At 33.3% G+C, this 19623-nt stretch overlaps 1 protein-coding gene across 1 annotated transcript in view; it reads left to right on the top strand.

Annotated features, from left to right (window-relative positions):
• Positions 1 to 4053: 4053 nt before the first annotated feature.
• Positions 4054 to 19623, top strand: part of LOC132698650 (uncharacterized) — a 45692-nt gene continuing 30122 nt past the window's right edge. Inside the window, exon 1 of the mRNA XM_060664844.1 lies at positions 4054 to 4136. Coding sequence (XP_060520827.1) covers positions 4069 to 4136 — 68 coding nt within the window. The 5' untranslated portion in view covers positions 4054 to 4068. The remainder of the gene's footprint in view (positions 4137 to 19623) is intronic.

The raw sequence follows: 19623 nt of genomic DNA, 5'->3' as shown, positions 1-19623 counted from the left end.
AACGCTCCATTATTTAAAAAAAAAATGTAGCCACTGCATCGATTAAACTGGTTTGTAGTGAACAGCCGTGAGATCAAACTGACGAAAGTTTCTTCATATATGTCGTCAACCTTCGGGTTCAAATACTTTCCACGACGCACATTTTACAGAAAGGAAAGGTCTCCCGAAAACGGTTTGCCTTCAGTTGGAACTCTATATACAGCGTGATCGACTCTCAAATCATAATAATAATAATAATCAAAAGGAAACAAATAATATATGATAAAACGATGCTGACAAGATTTAAGACATTGAGGAAATGTTACCAGCAAATACGTTATGCAATCATACCTTCGCCTAGGCAAAGTCCGAAATTATTGGTATTTCTTACTTTGTCTGCAATGTGGTACAGTAATCTCATGATTGCCAAATACATAGCAGGCGAACTCCGAAAAAACCTGCCGTGATTATTCTATGTACATGTGTGCGATAGAAGAAAAACAAATTTAATAATTGTATATAATAATTTATTGCATGCTAAAGAACATAACAACATAACATAAGAACACAAATAAAACAAAGTTTCAAAATTACAAAATTCCTCTCTGCGGCTTTTATATGGTATTCGTCGACGATGTCACATCTCTCCATACCTGGCTGCTTCATATTTTATCTTAAAATAGTTAAGTACAGGTAAAGTCTGTTCATAGATATAAGAAAGTGACTAACTGATACGAATTAAGGAAAGACCCGGCCAAGCTGTAAGAATGAAATATGGCCGAACAGGTCCCGACTTTGCTTAGAATTTAATTATTTGGGGTTTTGTTAGGAAAGATACTAAACAATATTTATTTATTTATGTATGTATTTATGTTTAAATGTAAAATAAAATTACAAATTATTTTTGCTACCTACTTAAATTACTTAAAATTATTCACATAATATATCAGTATCACTATCGCTATCATCGCCTGTTCTAATTATTATTTGTTCTATATTATTTGCAATATGGATATTCGATCGTTCTGCTTTTTCTATATGTTTAACAGAATTTGCCCAACTTTGTGGAGGGATGTTAAAAACTTCGGTTTCTATAAGTTTGAGGACATTGGAGTTAACACGGGGAAAAGCATTGTTACGACGAATGGCAGATTTCGGTGGTAAGGTGGAGGAAGCCTTAAAACTGTATGCCCTAGATTTTTTGCATAATTATCACAGACGTATTCCTTTTGTAGGTTCAAGCTTTGTAGAACCTAAATTAATTGCTTTTTGGTATAACCTTCGTGAAAATAAATGTCATTATTATACATGTAGTTTTGGATTGTTGCTTTTGTGTCACCTGAAGAAGGGGTTTTAGTCAACTGTCCACTGTGATAACTTGCATGTTCCTTATAATGACGCTACTAGGAGGAATGTTCAAATAAATCAGCGGTGGTGTCTTCATGGTAATCCAGAGAAGAACCTTTAATATTTTTCGCAGACAGAGAAAGTCCATTTGGAATCCAACCAGCTTTAGAGTCAACATGCAAAATAGTTATTCTTTTTGATGGCGCGTTTGTTTTACACTTATCAGTTGAGTCAACCCAACCCTTTTCCGGGGTATCATAAGTGTCGAACCAGGTTTCATCCAAGTAAATAATTTAATTTTGTTGTTCTCTGTAAATCCTATTTTTTTCTAGATATTGCAGTCGTTATTTCCGAATCTAAAACCTATAAGGTACTTCTGCCACATTTAACACCGGTTTCATCTTTTTCAAGCCTCCACATTAAGATATCTAATGTAGGCACGCTTTGTTCCTCGTATAACTGGTAAATTTTACACCGTATTATATCTTGATCACTTTCATCTACAGTCGAGAGAATGTCAGCATCGCTTCTTTTTTTCCTCGCTGAAATGGGATTATTCATAATTTTGCATACAGTTGATGTTGGAATTTTCGTTAATGTGACCGTTTCTTCTAAAGATGTTTGCTTGCTGGCACCATGTTCAATCAGAGTCAAATAAACATTGTTTATAACTTCCTTAGACTCAATAGAATAGTGTTTTCTACATTTGGGCGGGAGCATCCCCTGAGATACATGATTCGCACACGATTGAACACACTCTGTATTATACACGAAATAAGAGTGATTACTAATAAACTTAAACTAAGTAGTATACCAAACCAAAGAATATTAAACAGAGGTAGGTATAAAATTAATTTCTATTACGGACCACAGTTTTACCTGAATTTAAATTCCGAAACTTTAGGTAATAATCTTGTTGTATTGTATATTAATGACCACCCTTGGATAATCCCATTCAAAAGCAATTGGTCACTTTCTTATATCTATGAACAGACCATACCCTGAGTATCTTTTCGATAAAATTACGCTTCGGACGGAGGTACATACATCAAATCTATGACAAAACTACAGATTCAGGATGCCGCGACTTCAAAAGGAAATATTCAAAATGGTCTTTTCGTACGCATATGGTAAAGTTAATAAGCTTCTTTGACACAACAGCGTCAATAAAAACATTTAAGCAAATGTACAAAAGATATCTACTTGGATCTCAATTATCAGATGCGATATAATTCAGATGCGTTTTTTATACCCCTCTTCCATTCATTCCCGCCCTTTATTTCTGTGACAGATACAAGGAATCCAATTTCCAATTTATGCTGTGTGTATCGTATCCTAGAGAACTATCTGCGACTTGAACCTATATTTAAGGAATTTTTGTTATGTAGGTTATATAGATACAAACCAGGCTTGTACAGTATCTGGTTCTTCCAGATTTATGAAAATTTTGTTTAAAAGAAAGCCTTTTGTTGGCTACGTACTATACAAGTAATTTGAAATGTATTCTTGGGACAGCAATGAATGTATTATTATTATTATTATTATTATTGGTTGAGATATTCCAAAAAGGCTGCTCTGTGACTGCGACTGCACAAAACGACGTGCTGGTTTAAATACGACCAGAGGCACTCCAGAAGGTCTCTTGGCAACCTTGGTAGCTCAGACCCACCACCACATCTTTCAAAATCTAGTTTCTTACTAGATCAATATTGACCTCAAAAAGCATAAATTCAATTATTTGAATTTGAAAATTAATCTACCTCGTTGAACAACTGCAACAGAATTTAAAATTATAGTTTAAAAACGAACCTAAAATTTCTCACATTTCGCTAAATAATGGTTTCAACGCGACTAAAAACTTTGTATTTCCCAATGGCTCATTATTGTTGGTAACCACAAAACAAAGAGTTTCAATTTAACCAGAGGCGACAGTGGCCAACCGATTTTTCTGTGCGCAAACGTCAATAAACTCCTACCCGAACGTTTGTGTAGTAGTCCCAGAGGTTATCTTACGTTGTTGAGGCAGGTTTATTAGACAGAGAGATTTTTTCTCACATTTTTATTGTGATCTTTTATTTTATTTTTATTTTTCTACAATATTATTTTAGTTATGCCGGGAACTTGGTCTGCTTATGGCGGGAATCATTTTCAGACTAGGCATGGGTATTTTGATAACACTTATAACACTTAAGTGTTAAAAAAATTTAAAAATTAAAAAATTAAGTAAACTGTCGACAATATTCTAAATATAAAATGTTTCGCAATTTATTAAAAAAATGAATTTCCTTATATAATATAGACCGGTTTATAGCTGGCAAACAAATTTCTCAATGTCTATAACCCTCACTTTCAAACGCTTCATGTCGCCTCTCGTTAGATCGGAGCTCTCTGCCACAAAGTTAACCATAAAATAACGAAATTCCCGTTTAAAGAAGCTTTCCAAAAACTATTATCAAATTTTTCTATAACCATCAACGGGCAACATTTGCATCATAGGGAATGTTACTTCCTGGTCGCATGGGACAAACGCGTCTATTTTTAACTCCCCGAACAACAGTTTTCGGGTAAATTTCCTCGATCGCTCTTGTTAAAACAAAATTAACACTTGCGCAACAATTTGCCATTTGCCTTGTCTCACGGCTAATTTACAACTTTAAGGAGATTTACGGCTCTCTCGCCAGTTTTCATCTCGACCAAATGTAAATCAGTTAGTCTGTCGATTGTTGTTCAAGTGCTGACCTAATGATGGGTGCTGATAGGGAAATTACCGGAGAGCCCGAGAGACAGATGTTCCTGCCCAAATCCAATAAGTAAGTTGTGGCCGTTTACCTTTAGCGACAATCTTGTAGTAATTGCTACCCGACCTTGAATCACATTTCTCATTCGACCCCAAGAAATTTTTCGTTCGATAAGGGGCACGATCTGGAAATTAGGTATATTTTTGAAAAAAGAATCAGTAAGTCATTATTTTTTATTAATAACAATAGTTCGATATGAGGTTCATCATAAGTTTAAGCCAACGAGTCCCAAAAAGTTGACAAATGAAAGATAGATTATCTGACACTAGTTCTTACATTGCACAAAAGCCCTGCATGACTTGTAAATCTGTAATCAGTTACAACACATTCAAGACGTCGACTAAAATATAACAAACTAAAAAAAAAGAGTTTTGTAACTTTTTAAATTGGTTTTAATAGCGAAAAAGTTGAAAAGAGTTTTACCGATTTTCATCGAAACCGGTTGCAGTTTGACCATGATCGAAATCTATTTAAATAAAGTGTTAAAAATGTTGATAATTAAGCACTAACCAATAATTTACAGAATAGTGGAATTTAAAAGAAAATATTCAAATAGTTGTTCTGCTTGAATGAATCTGTCGGGCACATGTCGCCCAGTATTTGCATTACTTAAAACTTGTAAAAACGTACAAAAAATTATTTTATTTTGAGATTTTTACAATTCATTGTTCATCTGTTTCTGACGCAAAATTCAAATAAATTAATGATTATAAAAAGTAATTGATCTATTTTTTAAATAAAAGTTGAAACCAAGCAAGTTGTTTGCTACAAGAATACTGAAAGGTTGAATATTTTTTCTGAATTGTCATGTGATGTTTTAAACTGATTGATTCGTATAATAAAAACGAACATTTTTTCCTGCTTGTTTAGCGGTTTGCAGCAGAAGTACACATCTTGTTAAACACAATAATTGTATGTATCTGAAAATTATACGAATCAACCTAAATGCTTTTTCTTCTTGCGGTTTAATATACCGGCTTGTAAACTTAAAAAAAATTAAAGCTCAACATCTGCGGAATTGCAATACTTTATAAAATTGCCGCTGTCAAATGTCCGAAATCGCATATCACAGAACAGAAAAGAGAACATAGCCATAGAACAATTTATTTAATTTAGACAGATATTAGGTTTCTATTCAATAACAAGATTGCTTTCGAAAAATCGTAGCTGGGCGGGGCAAGTTCATAGCGCGTAGCTCGAAGCGGCTTTTTATTTTAAAAAGAAAGAGCTTCGCGGTTTCTCGTGGTAAAGGGACACATTGTTTTTCTATCGTGCTCCTGCTGACCACTATGAAACTTTCGCAAAATCTATGTAATTTTATTGTGCATATATCCTGTATAAAGTGCCTTTCAAACCTCTCCGAACATTAAAGTTACAGGAAACTTTGTTAAATATTCAAATTTGTACAAATAATATCGTTGTCGATTGATTGATTTTTTCAAATATCGCGCGAGCCTTGTATAATTGACGAAACCTGATACTCTCTCTCAACACAGTTTACGACACCATTCAAATCAAATTAACGGATTTTTAGCAGTTTTTCATTTTTACCCTATAATTTACCAACAAAAACGGAAATTTTTAGGATGTTTTTAATATTTTTGCCCATAAACAACAGACTGTATATGATTCAAACAATGTTCGAAATAGGGGTTATAGCTCTGGATCTCCAACGTTTCCTGGTATATCATTTTTTTTAATGGAGTAAGTGGTTTTCAAGAAAATACTTGTTTTCTGAAATCATGAAGTACATGGTAATAATAAATGACGTCATCGCGTCTAGATTGAAGGCGAGAAATGGTGATTTTCATTTGGATAACACTGTTTAAACGAATTGACCATATTTTTCACGAATTGTTACATTTCCTGGTTCATAAATTTTGGTGATCGAGTTAATAGTTTTCGAGAAAATAATGTTTTTCTGGAAGTTAAAATATACCAAAAAAAATTTTTCAAAAATTAAAAAAAAAACTGCTTTGCGAGATTTGAGTAAGTTCTTTTTCAACAGATGAAATGTGGACTTTTAACCTTAAATAAACCTTAAATAAGAAAGTTTTAGCTATTTATGCGGGCTATGTCGCCATGTAAAACGGACTTTTATCATAGTCTTTCGGTTATAGCAAATTTTCGATAATAGGGAGATCCATTTTTCCGTTTTTTTGAATTTGCGCGCACGCTGTACATTTATGAAAAGCTTTCAGAAATAAAATTTTATGGAGCCAAATCTTATGTGTCTTCACATTCAAGAATTTTTGAAATGATGAAATGATTTTTTTCTTGGAAGCTGCCAAAATTGAAGTCGATAGCTTTAAATTTCGGACACTTGTCGTGTTTCATAGCAATGCCCAGAAAACTGGCGAAAATCGAAAAAAAAAGATGCATCCCATGGACAGTTAAAAAGAGAACGGAGAAACGGAGGTTGGATAGACAAAAAAAAATCCCGTAGGACCTACCGTTACCGAGATCTCGAGATTAGTGAGGAAAAGAATCGATTTCATCGATTTTTCGAAAGTAACAAGTCTTCATATGAACTGCGAAATTTAGTCAAAGAAGCTCCAAGTTCTAAGCATAACATGTAGTATTACTGAATCTTGGTATCTTTGGCGCCTCGAGTGTTGTTGCATTCCGCTAGGTTGCGTTAGAATGATAAAAAAATTATGCCCATAGCAACAATCGGAATAATATTTACAAATTTCAAGTATTTACTACGGGATATCTTCGAGTAATTGTTTAAGCACTCACGGGTTACTATTGTCTATAAAGTACACAGACCTTGGAAATTTTTTGGTCGGTCGTTGGCGCGAAACATATAAGGGTGAGGTTTATAATAGCAATTTTCAGGCGTTGAAAGACATTTCCGCTTCGAACATAATATACATTTTTATACCGACGACCTCTAAAACGTTAATTACATTGAGTGCAGCTCGTTATTGCAAATTTTACGATGTATTTTATTATGATGTAATCCGCTTGAACATCAAGCAAATCTGAATCAAACCAAACCGGAAAAATTTCCTGGATTTTATTGGAACAATTTTGTCCGACTTTTAGCGCCATATATAAGATATAAGCGTTCGATTAATAACGGAAAATTTTGAGTAGTTAATCTGAACTTTTCCGTGACAGACCGGCTTGGTAAATGGATACTACAATCGGTATAAACAAACATTAAAATAATTTCCAGCCGTAAATTTCACACACTCCTTACTCCTGTTTTGTTTATATACTGCGCGTTTTATATACACCAACACTTTTTGATCCTATTTTGATCGATGATTTCCTGCCTGTTGATTTCTTCCGCGGTATATCGTGATACACAGCAACGGTACATTACATCAATTGACAATATGTCAATTAAAAATTATTAATTAAAAAAATCATATAGGTAACGCCCTCTACAGCTAAGTAAGAGCTATGTTAAGGACAAATTTAGATACCAATTTTTTTTCAAAAATCTAATTATTTTGGAAATTATCATCACGGTGTATAACCTATTATTAACTAGTATTAATATAAATAGTAAACTAACCAAAGTTATCCCCCGTTTTAACATTGGAACATATTTGAAAGTATTGTTTAATATTCACAAAAAATAGTCAAAAACAATTTTTTCTTAATTAATAAAAATTATTTATGCTAAAAATAATGGGAATACATATAATAATCATTGTTTACATTATACTTTTGTTCATCAGTGTTAAAGCAAAAAATTACAAATTTTTTTTAAAAAAGCATCAACCACCATACAATTTTTTTTGTCTCATTAATTGGACCGGCTTTGATTACTTGCTTGTTTTATTGTTCTATGTTATCATTTCCAAGGACTGATTTACCACTTACCAGAGTCCACATTGTTTTTCATTGATGTTGTTTATGTGTTTACCTGATAAGAATATGAAATGATCTATCGCGTTACGGTAACAAATTACGGATATCGTACTCAATACTAAAGTTGTTCGTGTAAATTCGAATAATTTAGATTTAGGAACAGTAAGCAGCGCTGGTCAAAAAATGAATGTATATAAGTACAATTCTCTTATTTTACCTGAGTATATGGACCCTTGTAAATTTCGTTCAGATCTCATAGAATTCGATAGAGCTTGAACTATTTGAATATTATAGATAGATAGATAGATTTATTGTTAACTATCTTTGTACAAAGTACATTATAGCAGGTCAGAATAATAATATTGTACAATGTTAAAAATACAGTTTAAGTATAAAAAGTAAAACAATTAAATATAAATACTACTTTACAATATAACAACAAATATGAATAACAATACATTTTAAATACAACAAAGACAAGAATAAAAACACTAAAGGAGGTAATATACATTTCATAAAGTACGTTTAATTCCTTTTTCGTCGAATACAAAAATTGCTATCAAGGTATTCTTGAACGGAATAAAAACAATGACCAGACAGGTATTCTTTCATTGTTGTTTTAATTTTTTTTTGGAGAGCATTTTGATAGATGTAGGCAGTTTATTATACAGAGCGTAATTCAAGGAATTAGAAACAGATTTCGTCAACTTGTGTAGCGGGATAGTGATCAAATCTTAAATTATAAGAGTGGTTTTTACTGGTGGATGGCAAATCTGATTTTTTATGATGAATTTCTATTCCAGTAAAATAAATAAACGTGTACGGCAAGGGCATAATTCTGTGTCTTAGAAAGATGGGCCTGCAGTGGGCACGATAATGCACACCACACATAACCCTAACTGCTCTCTTTTGCAATCAAAAAATGGTCTGTGCTGCCATACTGTGTCCCCATTGCATAAGAACTTTTTGAATGGAGGAGTGCAAAATAACAAATTTTAAGGGTGTCATGGTTTATGTAGGATCGAAGTCTTCGTATCTAAAATATTTAACTAGATATAGTTCTAGAGAGTTCATCGGTATGTTGTGACCACTATAATTTGTCATTCAAACTGAGACCCAAAAGCTTTTAACATGAGGCTTTGCTGCAATTCAGCCGATGCTTTTGATCCGTCCATTTTTCATCAGTTTTTAAAGCAAATGTTCAACCACCTGCTAGTGTAACTGCGACTGTAACTGAGAAGCAAGTGGAAAGAATAATATCCAGAATTACGTCAAATGCAAAAGGTGTGGACGGCATCAATGTAAAAATACTTTCTTTACTTATACTCCTCACCTTACGCTATCGATGATTTGTATTATTAACCATCACCGCAAATTTCCCAATTTGTAGAATGAGGCATATAAAACGTCTATTCGTAAGATAACTCCACCATCTGAAATCTTAAATTTAAATAAATAAATTATTGGCGAGGATTATATACCGCTGATTTAGTAACCATGTTGCTGATTCAAATATTTTGCGTGACACCCAATCTGGGTTTAGGCCCAGGCCACAACTACAGCACTGCTTAATGTCACTGATGACATTCCTAGAGTTCAGGATGTATCAAAATATACTTGTTTCGTTTTGCTGGATTATAGGAAGGTCTTTCGTACCTTAAGTCATAATATTCTCATTTTAAAGGCAAAGTTCTTCGTTTTCTCAGAACTTCATTGCCTATCGAGACCTCACAGGTATCTGAGAATACGTTTCTTATTTTAATTCGCGATGTTGCTTTGTCATATAGTTGTTTGCGGTGTTATTTAGGCCCGATTTTTCCAAGATTTGCTAAAGCTTCTGTCATATGCCTTTGTGACGTCTACAAACAATAAATGGACTTCTCTGTCTGTAGCAACTTTCTTTTCATTCAGCTGCACCAAGCCAAAAATATGATCGAGGCAGGATCAATCGGCTCTAAACCCAGCTTCCTCTATTATATTCCTTAGTATTTTTCCATAGAATCGCCAACTTGGATGGTAATGTCCGAACTTAACTTACAACCAGGAGACTCGGAATCGGAAGGCGTAAGACGCTGTAAAACACAGGAAGTATATACAGGAAGTTCTTCTGTTTAAGCGACACTGCTGTCGCGATCGCTCGCGTTGTGATCTCTGGCTTTCTACGAATTTGGAGGGGAGTTCTTCAGAGTAGCATTTTAGAATCTTTACTGTTCTGGATTTACACGTTTGACTTTTCTAATCGCCTCCTAATATACAATACTTACTAAAATACAATACTTATCAGTCTTGATCAATGTTGAAGCTTTTTTCTTCGATGGCATAAGTGAGGCATTTTGCAATTTGCATTGCTATAGTTTAATCGTATAACTTGATTTTCAATTCAATGATTCTACGTGGTTTAATCTGTTTGACAGATATTTTGTGCAACGGTCTACGTTAGTGTACAAAATTAATAGGTACGAAAGACGTCGATATCTTTCTGATTGGTAAAGAATAGTGATATACGTAACAGGGCAACTTGTCACGGTAACCAGTTTTATATTCCCAAGCTTCCACCGGATATTATTTCTTCCTAATCAACTTCCACATTCAAAAGGAAAGTGCAAAGGTTGCGAGAGATCAAGAAGAGGATGAACTACGTCCTTGTGTTCTTTTAATTGTCTTTGAATATATTCCTTACCTTTTTCCAGTGCCTGTGAGTTTTTTAAAAATTGAGTTATTTTAAACCTACATTGATTGTGAATTTAGTTTCATTTATTGGGAGGTATTTATATTGTTAGTTATTAATTTTGTTTACTCTTGTGGCGTAGCGCTGTTTGATCTTGCCACCTGTGCCTCCTGTGGTATATATTTCTTTTTGTATGTCGATAAAGGTTTTTATTAATATTTTTATTATTATAACCAATAAGACGTTGCGGCAACGTTTCAGTTTTGTCTCAAAGCAAGCTCAAATAATATAAAATTTTCATGTAAAAACGAGTAAAGCGAGTGGAGATCGTTATTAAGGGTTGAATTTATAGCCGATACTTCCTTAGCCAATAAAGATATTCTAATTTTTTCAAAGACCGAGCGATCCTTAGAAAAAAAATGGCGCTAAGTGCGGATTAGTGTGTGGAATAAAGGGGCATGCTTTGTACGAAAATATCAGTTCTGTTTCATTCAGAAAAAACTGAATTACAATCGTTTCAGTTCAAAACTAATATTATTTAATTAAATCTAAACTCGAGCTCACAGCAATAGGATTTCATTCGTCCATTTGTATACGTTACGAAAGTTTGACTTATGTGCGTTACGTCAACGCCTACAGAAAAGTCTGTGGGAAATGACGGATGAAATTTAATTTATTGAAACGAAGGCTACGCGGTCGCGTTAAAGTGTTATTAGTTATTTGTTTCGTGCGCATATTAAAAATGGCGGCTCATTCAAATTGAGCGTCAGGATTTATATGCCGGTCCATTTATTTGATCCTAGAGATTTATCCTTCGTACTACTTTAAAACTGAACTGAACAACAACAGCACAAGCAGCATCAAAGTACGATAAACGATTTAGGATCAAATTGCTTGTTTCTTCTCGCCTGCGAGAGGAAGTGGATGCCAACTTGCTTATTCTAAACATTATATATTATTCCATTCTTCAATTCCTCTGTCAAAAATAATTCTTGCAGATCGAAGAATATATGTAAATTTTTCCCATATGTAATCCTTTATAACTGCAATTAAACCGAAAACTTTATTAACTGGTTCTTTTAGTTTAGTTAGCAAATATATTGGGTACTTATTATTAGACTCTTTTTAAAAAATATTATTGATAGTATTGGAATGAAACGTTAAAAAGGCAAATGTTAATGTTTTAACTTTTTAAAAAGAATTTTTGAAAAAAATATATGTGCTGAAGAGGCCCTACAGCTCATTGATCATAATATTTAAGCTGCTTTACAAAGTATATAGATACATGTTGTTTAGGGATATTGCCTTGATACTCAAGTTGACACTTGGTTTCTCCCAAATTGCACACTTCCGGCCATCCATCTTCAGGTTGATTCTGACCTTATTGTTCGAGGTTTGTCTTCGGCAGCGCCTAGCACAAAACATACCAAGACATCTTTTTTCCTGGAATTCGACGAAATGGAAATCTAATTATTTACGCATAAGTGATGCATTATTGGTAAAACCGCATTTGAATACATTACGCTAATATTGTATCGAATGATTCCTTGCGTAATGTTCGTGTTTCAATTGGCCAATTAAAAAAATATACGTTCCGTTTGGTCTGGGGGATTTTAAGCAACCGCTAGCCAATTTATTTTCGTGTATTTTCCGAATAAGACTAAGTCTGGCGGTAAGTGCTGGTAATTTAATAAAAAAATCCCTGGACTTTCGAAACAGGGAAACAAAAATTGTGTGCACTATTTTTAAAAGCGTGTCTAAGCAATTAAGGTATAAAATTGTGACAGCCTGGTGGCACAGAATGTATTAAAAATGCAAAAATACAAAAATACTTTACGTGATCAATGTCGTCGTGTCAAATTCCAAAAATTCGACTTGAAATTAAAGTTAGAATATAACCGTACATATGAAAAAGTAACGAAAACAATTGTCTGAGGAATTGAGAAAAGCTGTATACTAAATTTCGAAACAAAATAATATTATTTAAAAATTTATCTTGAAAATGTGACATTTATTGGGTTTCAATTTGATTTTTTTAAAACTGTGTTAAATATTTATGAATCTAAACTTTATTACCCAGGCCGTTTGCTATTAATTTCCCATGGTCATTGTGACAATAATATACAAGGCACTGTTAAAATAAAAGATGAGTAATTCGGAAAATAAATATTCTGCAATCAATCAGAAATTTGCAAATTATTAAAAAAAAAATCTTAAAAATTAGCAAAAATATCAAAAGTTTTAAATGCACTTTATATCGGGTATCACCCAAAGATGTTATTTCAATTCAATTATTTATTTTAAAAATTTTAGGAAAACATGAAAAACACACACGCGACAAAATTACTGCAAATTAATTTATTTTAGAGAAAGCGACATTTTCTAAGTTTTAATTTCACTTTTCAAAAAACTTTAAAAATAAGGTACGGACCACTGGCTAAAGTAAACGTTAGTAATTTGAAAAATAAATATTCTACAATGTACCGTGCATTCAATTTATCTTGATAACATTTTATTTGACTGTAACTTTTTTGTTTCTAGAGATATTAATGTAAAAAAAAAGTAGGGTTAGTAGCCAAGTTTCTTTCCAAGTGATGTATAAAACAAAACACTATCAACTTTCTGACATATGCGCGTACATCATATTTTTGTTAAATGTAACACCCTGTATATTATACGTGTGTTTTTTAGAATACCTTATTCCGATTCAATTCATTTAACACACTTAATATTTTATTATACTCTTTTTTGACAATACTAAATTTTTATATAATTTCAATAATTTCAATTCGAGTGCCGTGACTGACTGCAACAACAATAATTATTTATAAATGGAAGTAAGACCAAAACACTAATGATGACAAGGCACACTAAACTAAAAAATTGTTTAACTACTCTAAATAGTGCTGTATGTGACCAACATTTTCCTGAACACATTTCTCATACACTCGAATTGTATGATGCCTTGCATTTAGTAACGTTTCCGGATTGTCTCTTAACTAATTTTTTATGTGTCCCCAAAAGAAAGAATCCATTCGAGTTAAGTCGGGGCTGTTGGCTGGCTGATCCATAGTTCCGCCGTTCCCTATCCAACCCCTGGGATATTCCAAGTTAAGAAAATTTTTAACTTGCACAGCATTGCGAGGCGTCTTGCTGGCATATAATCAGCATCTTCTATATATTGTTCTATTTTGTGTTCTAAGAGTTGCAACTAGTGATCTCCAGTTAACTTCTATAACTTCTATTCTATAAATATCGGACCCAAAATATGAGCATCTATGACAACACATCATACATTAATTGATTGGTACCCCTGGGTTTTTATTTCGTATATTTGTCTAGGATTATTTAAATATCAATATCGCGTATTTTGTCTATTACAACCCTTTCTTGTAATGAACGAACTTTTGTCAGTACGTAAATAAATAAAACAAACTACATTATCCTTTGACATTGTTCTGAACTTAGTTTTTGAGTTTTACGAAATTTAAATGCATTATATTTATATTCTTTCAAAACTGAGTGGATCGATACCCGAGGAATACCTGTCTTTTCCTATACTCTGGTAATAGAGGAAACTGGATGTGCTTCATAGAATCTTAATATGTTTGCCTTGGAAATATCTGTTTTGAAGGAGCTCGCTGTTCTGGATAAAGTCTAATAAACTGACGACGAGCTGCAGTTGCACTGTTATTGTTCAGAAAGCATATCACTCCTTTCACGGATACTAAATAATGACTTGGACAATATTTCAACCATCAATGTTGTTTACTAATATGACAAACATAAACATATTTTTATTTGAAATTATGTAAAAATTTCCTATTTTTGCTGATTTCTCAAAAACGAGTTTACCAAAATATAAAATAAATTGTAATCGGAATAAGATATTCTATTAAACACATATATAATATAGAGTGTGTTCCATTTAAAAAAAATATGATGTAGGCTTATATATCAATAAGTTGATAGTATTTTGTTTTATACGTTACTTGGAAAAAAACTACTAACCCTTCATTCTATTTTTTGTTTACCTTGATATCTTTAAAAACAAAAAAGTTACAGCCAATTAATATTCGCTAAAGACACGGTGTCTGAATCTGAAATTTTAGTTCTCATTTATTTTAATTAAAATGTTATCAAGATAAAATTAACGCGCGGTACAGAAAATGTAGAAATTTTGGAAAAAAAATATATCTTAAAAATTGGCAAAGTTTGAGAGTGTTAAGTTGGGTATCATAGCCAAAAGTGTAGGTGTAATAAATTTCAATTCATTATTCTTAAAATTTGACAAAGAGAAAAAATACAAGTTGTAAAAATTTGGAGAGTATTGAGTAAAGCCTTTTGAATAAAATTTGATACAATACGAATATTTTAAACTTTTAGCCCTCCAGAAATAAAACGTGTCCACCGATTCGACGGCGGTAAACAATTCAGAGGTGCATTAAATAATCAAGCGAATTTGCATTACTTCATTTTAATCTAATTACGTAATGGTATAAACACGGCCTTTATGGCCGACGCAATTGTAATTCTTGTCCACTTGTCGAGAGTGCACTTGAACTAGAAACACGATTTCATTTTTTTAAATTTTCATTACTGTTTAGTGTTTGCGTTGTAATAATAATTCTGTTGCCTATTGTATGAGCGAACGCGGGAGCTTAAACTTATTGCTTGTGAAAATTTATTACTAAATCGTTGCAAGGATGATTTCGTTAAACGCGTTAATAATTTTTCCGCATGCCATTGTTTATGTTTACATTTTTAGTTAGGCGGCATCAACATACTTATAGCCTAACAGGTTTACCGACCATCTTATGTAAATAACTACCGGTTATTCTTCTTAAGACTGTTATTTTGTTATCTTTCGCAAAACTCTTGTGGAAAATTTGACACGCGTTTGCACAATTCATAGCGACGATGAACAGTTCAAAAATTGTAATATCCAAATTTATAAAATAATATATAAGTTGTATCACTGGAACCAACGCGCTCGACTACCTACCTCCTTCGCCGCACCGCTGTTGCTGCAGTTGCAAAGCGGAATCCGTATTCTTCGCGGTCACTATTATTTTTTAAATTTAATGTATTTAATTCATCGGTTTCGCAAGCCTTAATTCTGCTGCAATCGGTTTACTGTTTTTCAACACTTTTGCAAAACTATGGAAAAATTAAATGCGATATTTCGAAACAGTTCCTTTTGTTCGTTTTTATCTATTCGATAAGTTGTCAGACAACTGAGGCGCAAGGGGTAAAAAACCGAAATGGAGCACACTGAACAGAAAAAATCTATTTCTGTACTAGATACAGCAAAAATCAACGACTTTTAAAAAATATTTAATTGCCATAACCCCACATCTTTGCTGCTGACGGAGATATAGTGCGTTTGTTTTGCAATTTTGACACTTTTCTGGGCCAAATGCAATTAATTAACATTATTCCAAAAATTGATAAAAGTTTATTATATTCTATTGCAATCGTAGTTGGGTATATCCTTAAAAAACGAGCCCTTTTCCAGTCATATATAGTTGTTGATACCTGAGATGCAAAATGGTGAAGATGTAAGGCATTTTTTTATGTTTAGGTAGGCCGTGCATATAATTGTCAATGCTGGTTAAAGACCAAATCCTTATTTTAAATCCAAACTTAATTTTAATAAACGAGTGATTTAAATAGTTTACTGAACGTGTTTTTTTACGACCGTTAGTTTTTGGGTACATTTTCGCAAGACTACATGAATACATTCACCGCCATGACCGTCAGAATTGACAAACGTCAAAATTGAAAGCGTTTAAAATATCTCCGAAAACATCCGATTGCTCCCAAACCAGTGCGGTAAAATCCCGGAAATGTACGAAGTGGCTCAGATCCGTAGGAAACGAAACTGAAGTGGTAAAGTGACGTTTCCGCAAGTTAGATCGGTGTGTAATTAGGTATTTTACAAACGGGAATGTTCGGAGGGGCTCGGATCCGTGGCAAACGAAACTGATGTAGTGAAATGACACTTTCCACACGCTAGAAAAGCATTGTTTTTCTACTCCCTTCTGTGAAATACCTAATTATATACCGATCTAGCGTGCGAAAAGTGTAATTTTACAGCGTCAGTTTCTTTTCCCACGGATCCGAACCACTTCGGATATTTTCGGGATATTGCCCCACGGATTTGGAAACAATCGGATGTTTTCGGAGATATTACCACACTGCTTGAAGTTTGACGTTTGTCAATTCTGATCTTCATATCAGTAACAGTGTCAGTACTCGTGTTGTTTTACCGTTTACCACACTTATTGCATAATATACTACTTTATACGGTTCGGGAATTTTTATAAATAAAAAATTATAGGAAATTTAAAAAATATTTAACATTTTTCAAAAATCAAACCACGACATGCAAGTCGTTTTTGCTCTATCTAGTTCGCAAATATACTTTTCCTGTTGAAACATTTCAGTGATGACCACCCTGTATATAATGGTGTTTCCCATCGGTAATAATTATCGCAGAACAAGGATTTTTTTGATCGACAAAATGACGGTTACATTTGGCTATGCGTCGATAATATCTTATCGATCAAGAGTTTGAGAAGATAATTTGTCAATATGTTATCGTAATAAGGTTTTCTCGAAACATCGATTAAATTTGGTATGTTATATTATGACCCATTAATAATTCAACGGGGTTACAAGCAAGCGTCAGCGGTAAACCGTAGAATCCATCCTTAAAATTCTCAAGACGTTTGGGTAAACACCAAGTTTACGCAAGCAAAATTCCCGCTAACCATGAAATGGAAACAATAAGGCAAATGACATTTTCGACTTATTCAGTGTCTCGGCCATATCTCTGAGAGTATCAGCCGCATAGCCTACGGAAAGAAAATTTTTACCGAAGAGGCCGCGAGACAAAACACGAGATGTTTGAAAAAAATTGCTTACAGCCAAAATAAAGTACTGTGTGCTGGTCTGGTGGTCTGTTTTAATTTATACTCTGTTTCTTAATGCGAAAAAGTGATGGTAGTAGGTCATGTAACAAAAATGCGAAATCGTAATATTTTCCGATTTACATTCATTTTTTTAAATTTTATTTTTAGCGCAGTGGACTCAACCGAATATGGTGGTATTTTACACACAGCCTTGATTTAGTACAAGTCTTAGTCGTATTTTTTCGTGGTTCACCGCATTTTTGTAAAATGTATAAGGAAATGTTTAGAAATGAACGGTGGGCATTATTAGAGTTGTATACTGTTTAATTCCCGATTATTACTAATAATTTTTTATTTTGGAAAATGTTATGTTACTTAAATTAAACATGTTACTGCATTAACTTATGCCATTTTTTCACTTTTTTTCAAAAATTTAGTGCACGTCACCTGAAGGTTAACAATGCTGGCCTGCATTTTCACTTGCTTTTCCGTAACAGAAATGCATATCGCGACATCCAGTATCTTCTTTCTATAAATTGGAAGTGCGGGGTATTGGGGCCGAGAATAAAAAAGTCGATTTGTGGCTAAACGATAACACTCATCGACTCAAAACAAGAGTAACAATTTTTGAGTATTTTTCATTCTGCTTAAGATAATCTATTCTTTTTTGCATTATACGTCTAAATAAATACAAGGAAAATAAAAAAAAAGTTCTAGGTAAAGTACCCTCTAGTGACAGATTTCTGAAACAATTTTATCTTGTAACTATGAATTTTACCAAATCAGAGCTGTGTGTAAAATACCAACTTATTCTGTTGAGAATTAAACCTACCGCTTGAAAATAACATTTGAAAAAAAAATGCATTTTGACAAACTATAACTCGGAAAATATTACGATTTCGAATTTTTGATACATAACTTAGTACCATTATTTTGCCACGTTGAATCTTTCCTCCCAGTTTCCCAACTCAATTTCCGAACACCCTGTATATTATTATTGAACTGTAAAACTTTGTGACCTGTATAGGTGTTGTATTGTAAGTATCATGATTGTCAAGGGTCTCAAAAGTAGAAAATAGGCCGACAGGTAGTTATAGCTTAGTGTTTAAAATTGCAATTACAGTTACTTTCAGGCAGTTGTTGGCAAAGTTCGCCCTTGAAAATGGCTGTTGTCTCTGAACTGCGCTATTCCAAAAATTAGAAAAATATTATTTTCTATATGTTCAAAGCTCTTCACCACCAAAACTCAACATACGGAATTGAGTTGGGCAGTCAACGTTATATACTTCGACCAGAAATATAGAGCTTTCACAACTGACAAAGTGATTAACTTTGCCTACTGTTTATTACTCCAAAACCGCAGCCCCTTATAGAACACTTTGCCGAGCAGACCCTTACCCGTAACCATTCCAGGACCGTGCTATGAATTTATAGACCAGCTTTGTACTGCTAGTTTAGCTACTTCTTGCCGAAATTCATTTTCTTCAAAAAAGTACGTAACGACCCTTTCTTAATTAAGTATGCAGTTCTTCTAGAGTTAAAACACTATCCCCTTTATAAGCATCGTAGATTATACGCTTAATTAGATCTGCTCTTTAAAAACTCGCGAAGTACCAGCATCTTCTGTCACTTTCCTCTTGCTATCTCACTTGTTTTAATTGCTGCTCCTACTTCCCTTTCAGAATTTCTTGTGCAATTGTAAACATTCAAAACAATTTATTTAGCATCCGAAGAATAATTGATCCATTTTTTTTTGCCGTGGCAGTTAGTCTTCTAAATTATCATTAGGTTCGACTACCATCTCCACTTCGTCTTTGAATTCTGCATTGTTTTCCATGTCTTCTTCTAACAGGCGAACATCTGATTCATTCCACGGTTTTCACATTTAATAGTGTTAAAAAACAGTAACCTTCAAAAAATGTTTAATTGTGAGATTCTAATAAATGTTTATCTGGCTTCTTATGTCGTACCTTTATCTACAGGTGAATATAATCTATAGTCTTAAAGAAGACTGTTGTTGTTTACAAATCGAAGAAAGATGTAGACGACACAAAAATCCAAGAAGAAGAATGTTGTTCGACAGGCA

Source organism: Cylas formicarius, unplaced genomic scaffold (genome assembly GCF_029955315.1).
Source record: "Cylas formicarius isolate icCylForm1 unplaced genomic scaffold, icCylForm1.1 PGA_scaffold_2__14_contigs__length_35257938, whole genome shotgun sequence".
NCBI classification, from domain to species: Eukaryota; Metazoa; Arthropoda; class Insecta; order Coleoptera; family Brentidae; genus Cylas; species Cylas formicarius.
Note: the sequence above shows the minus strand (reverse complement) of the source record. Positions and strands in the feature narration are given on the sequence as shown.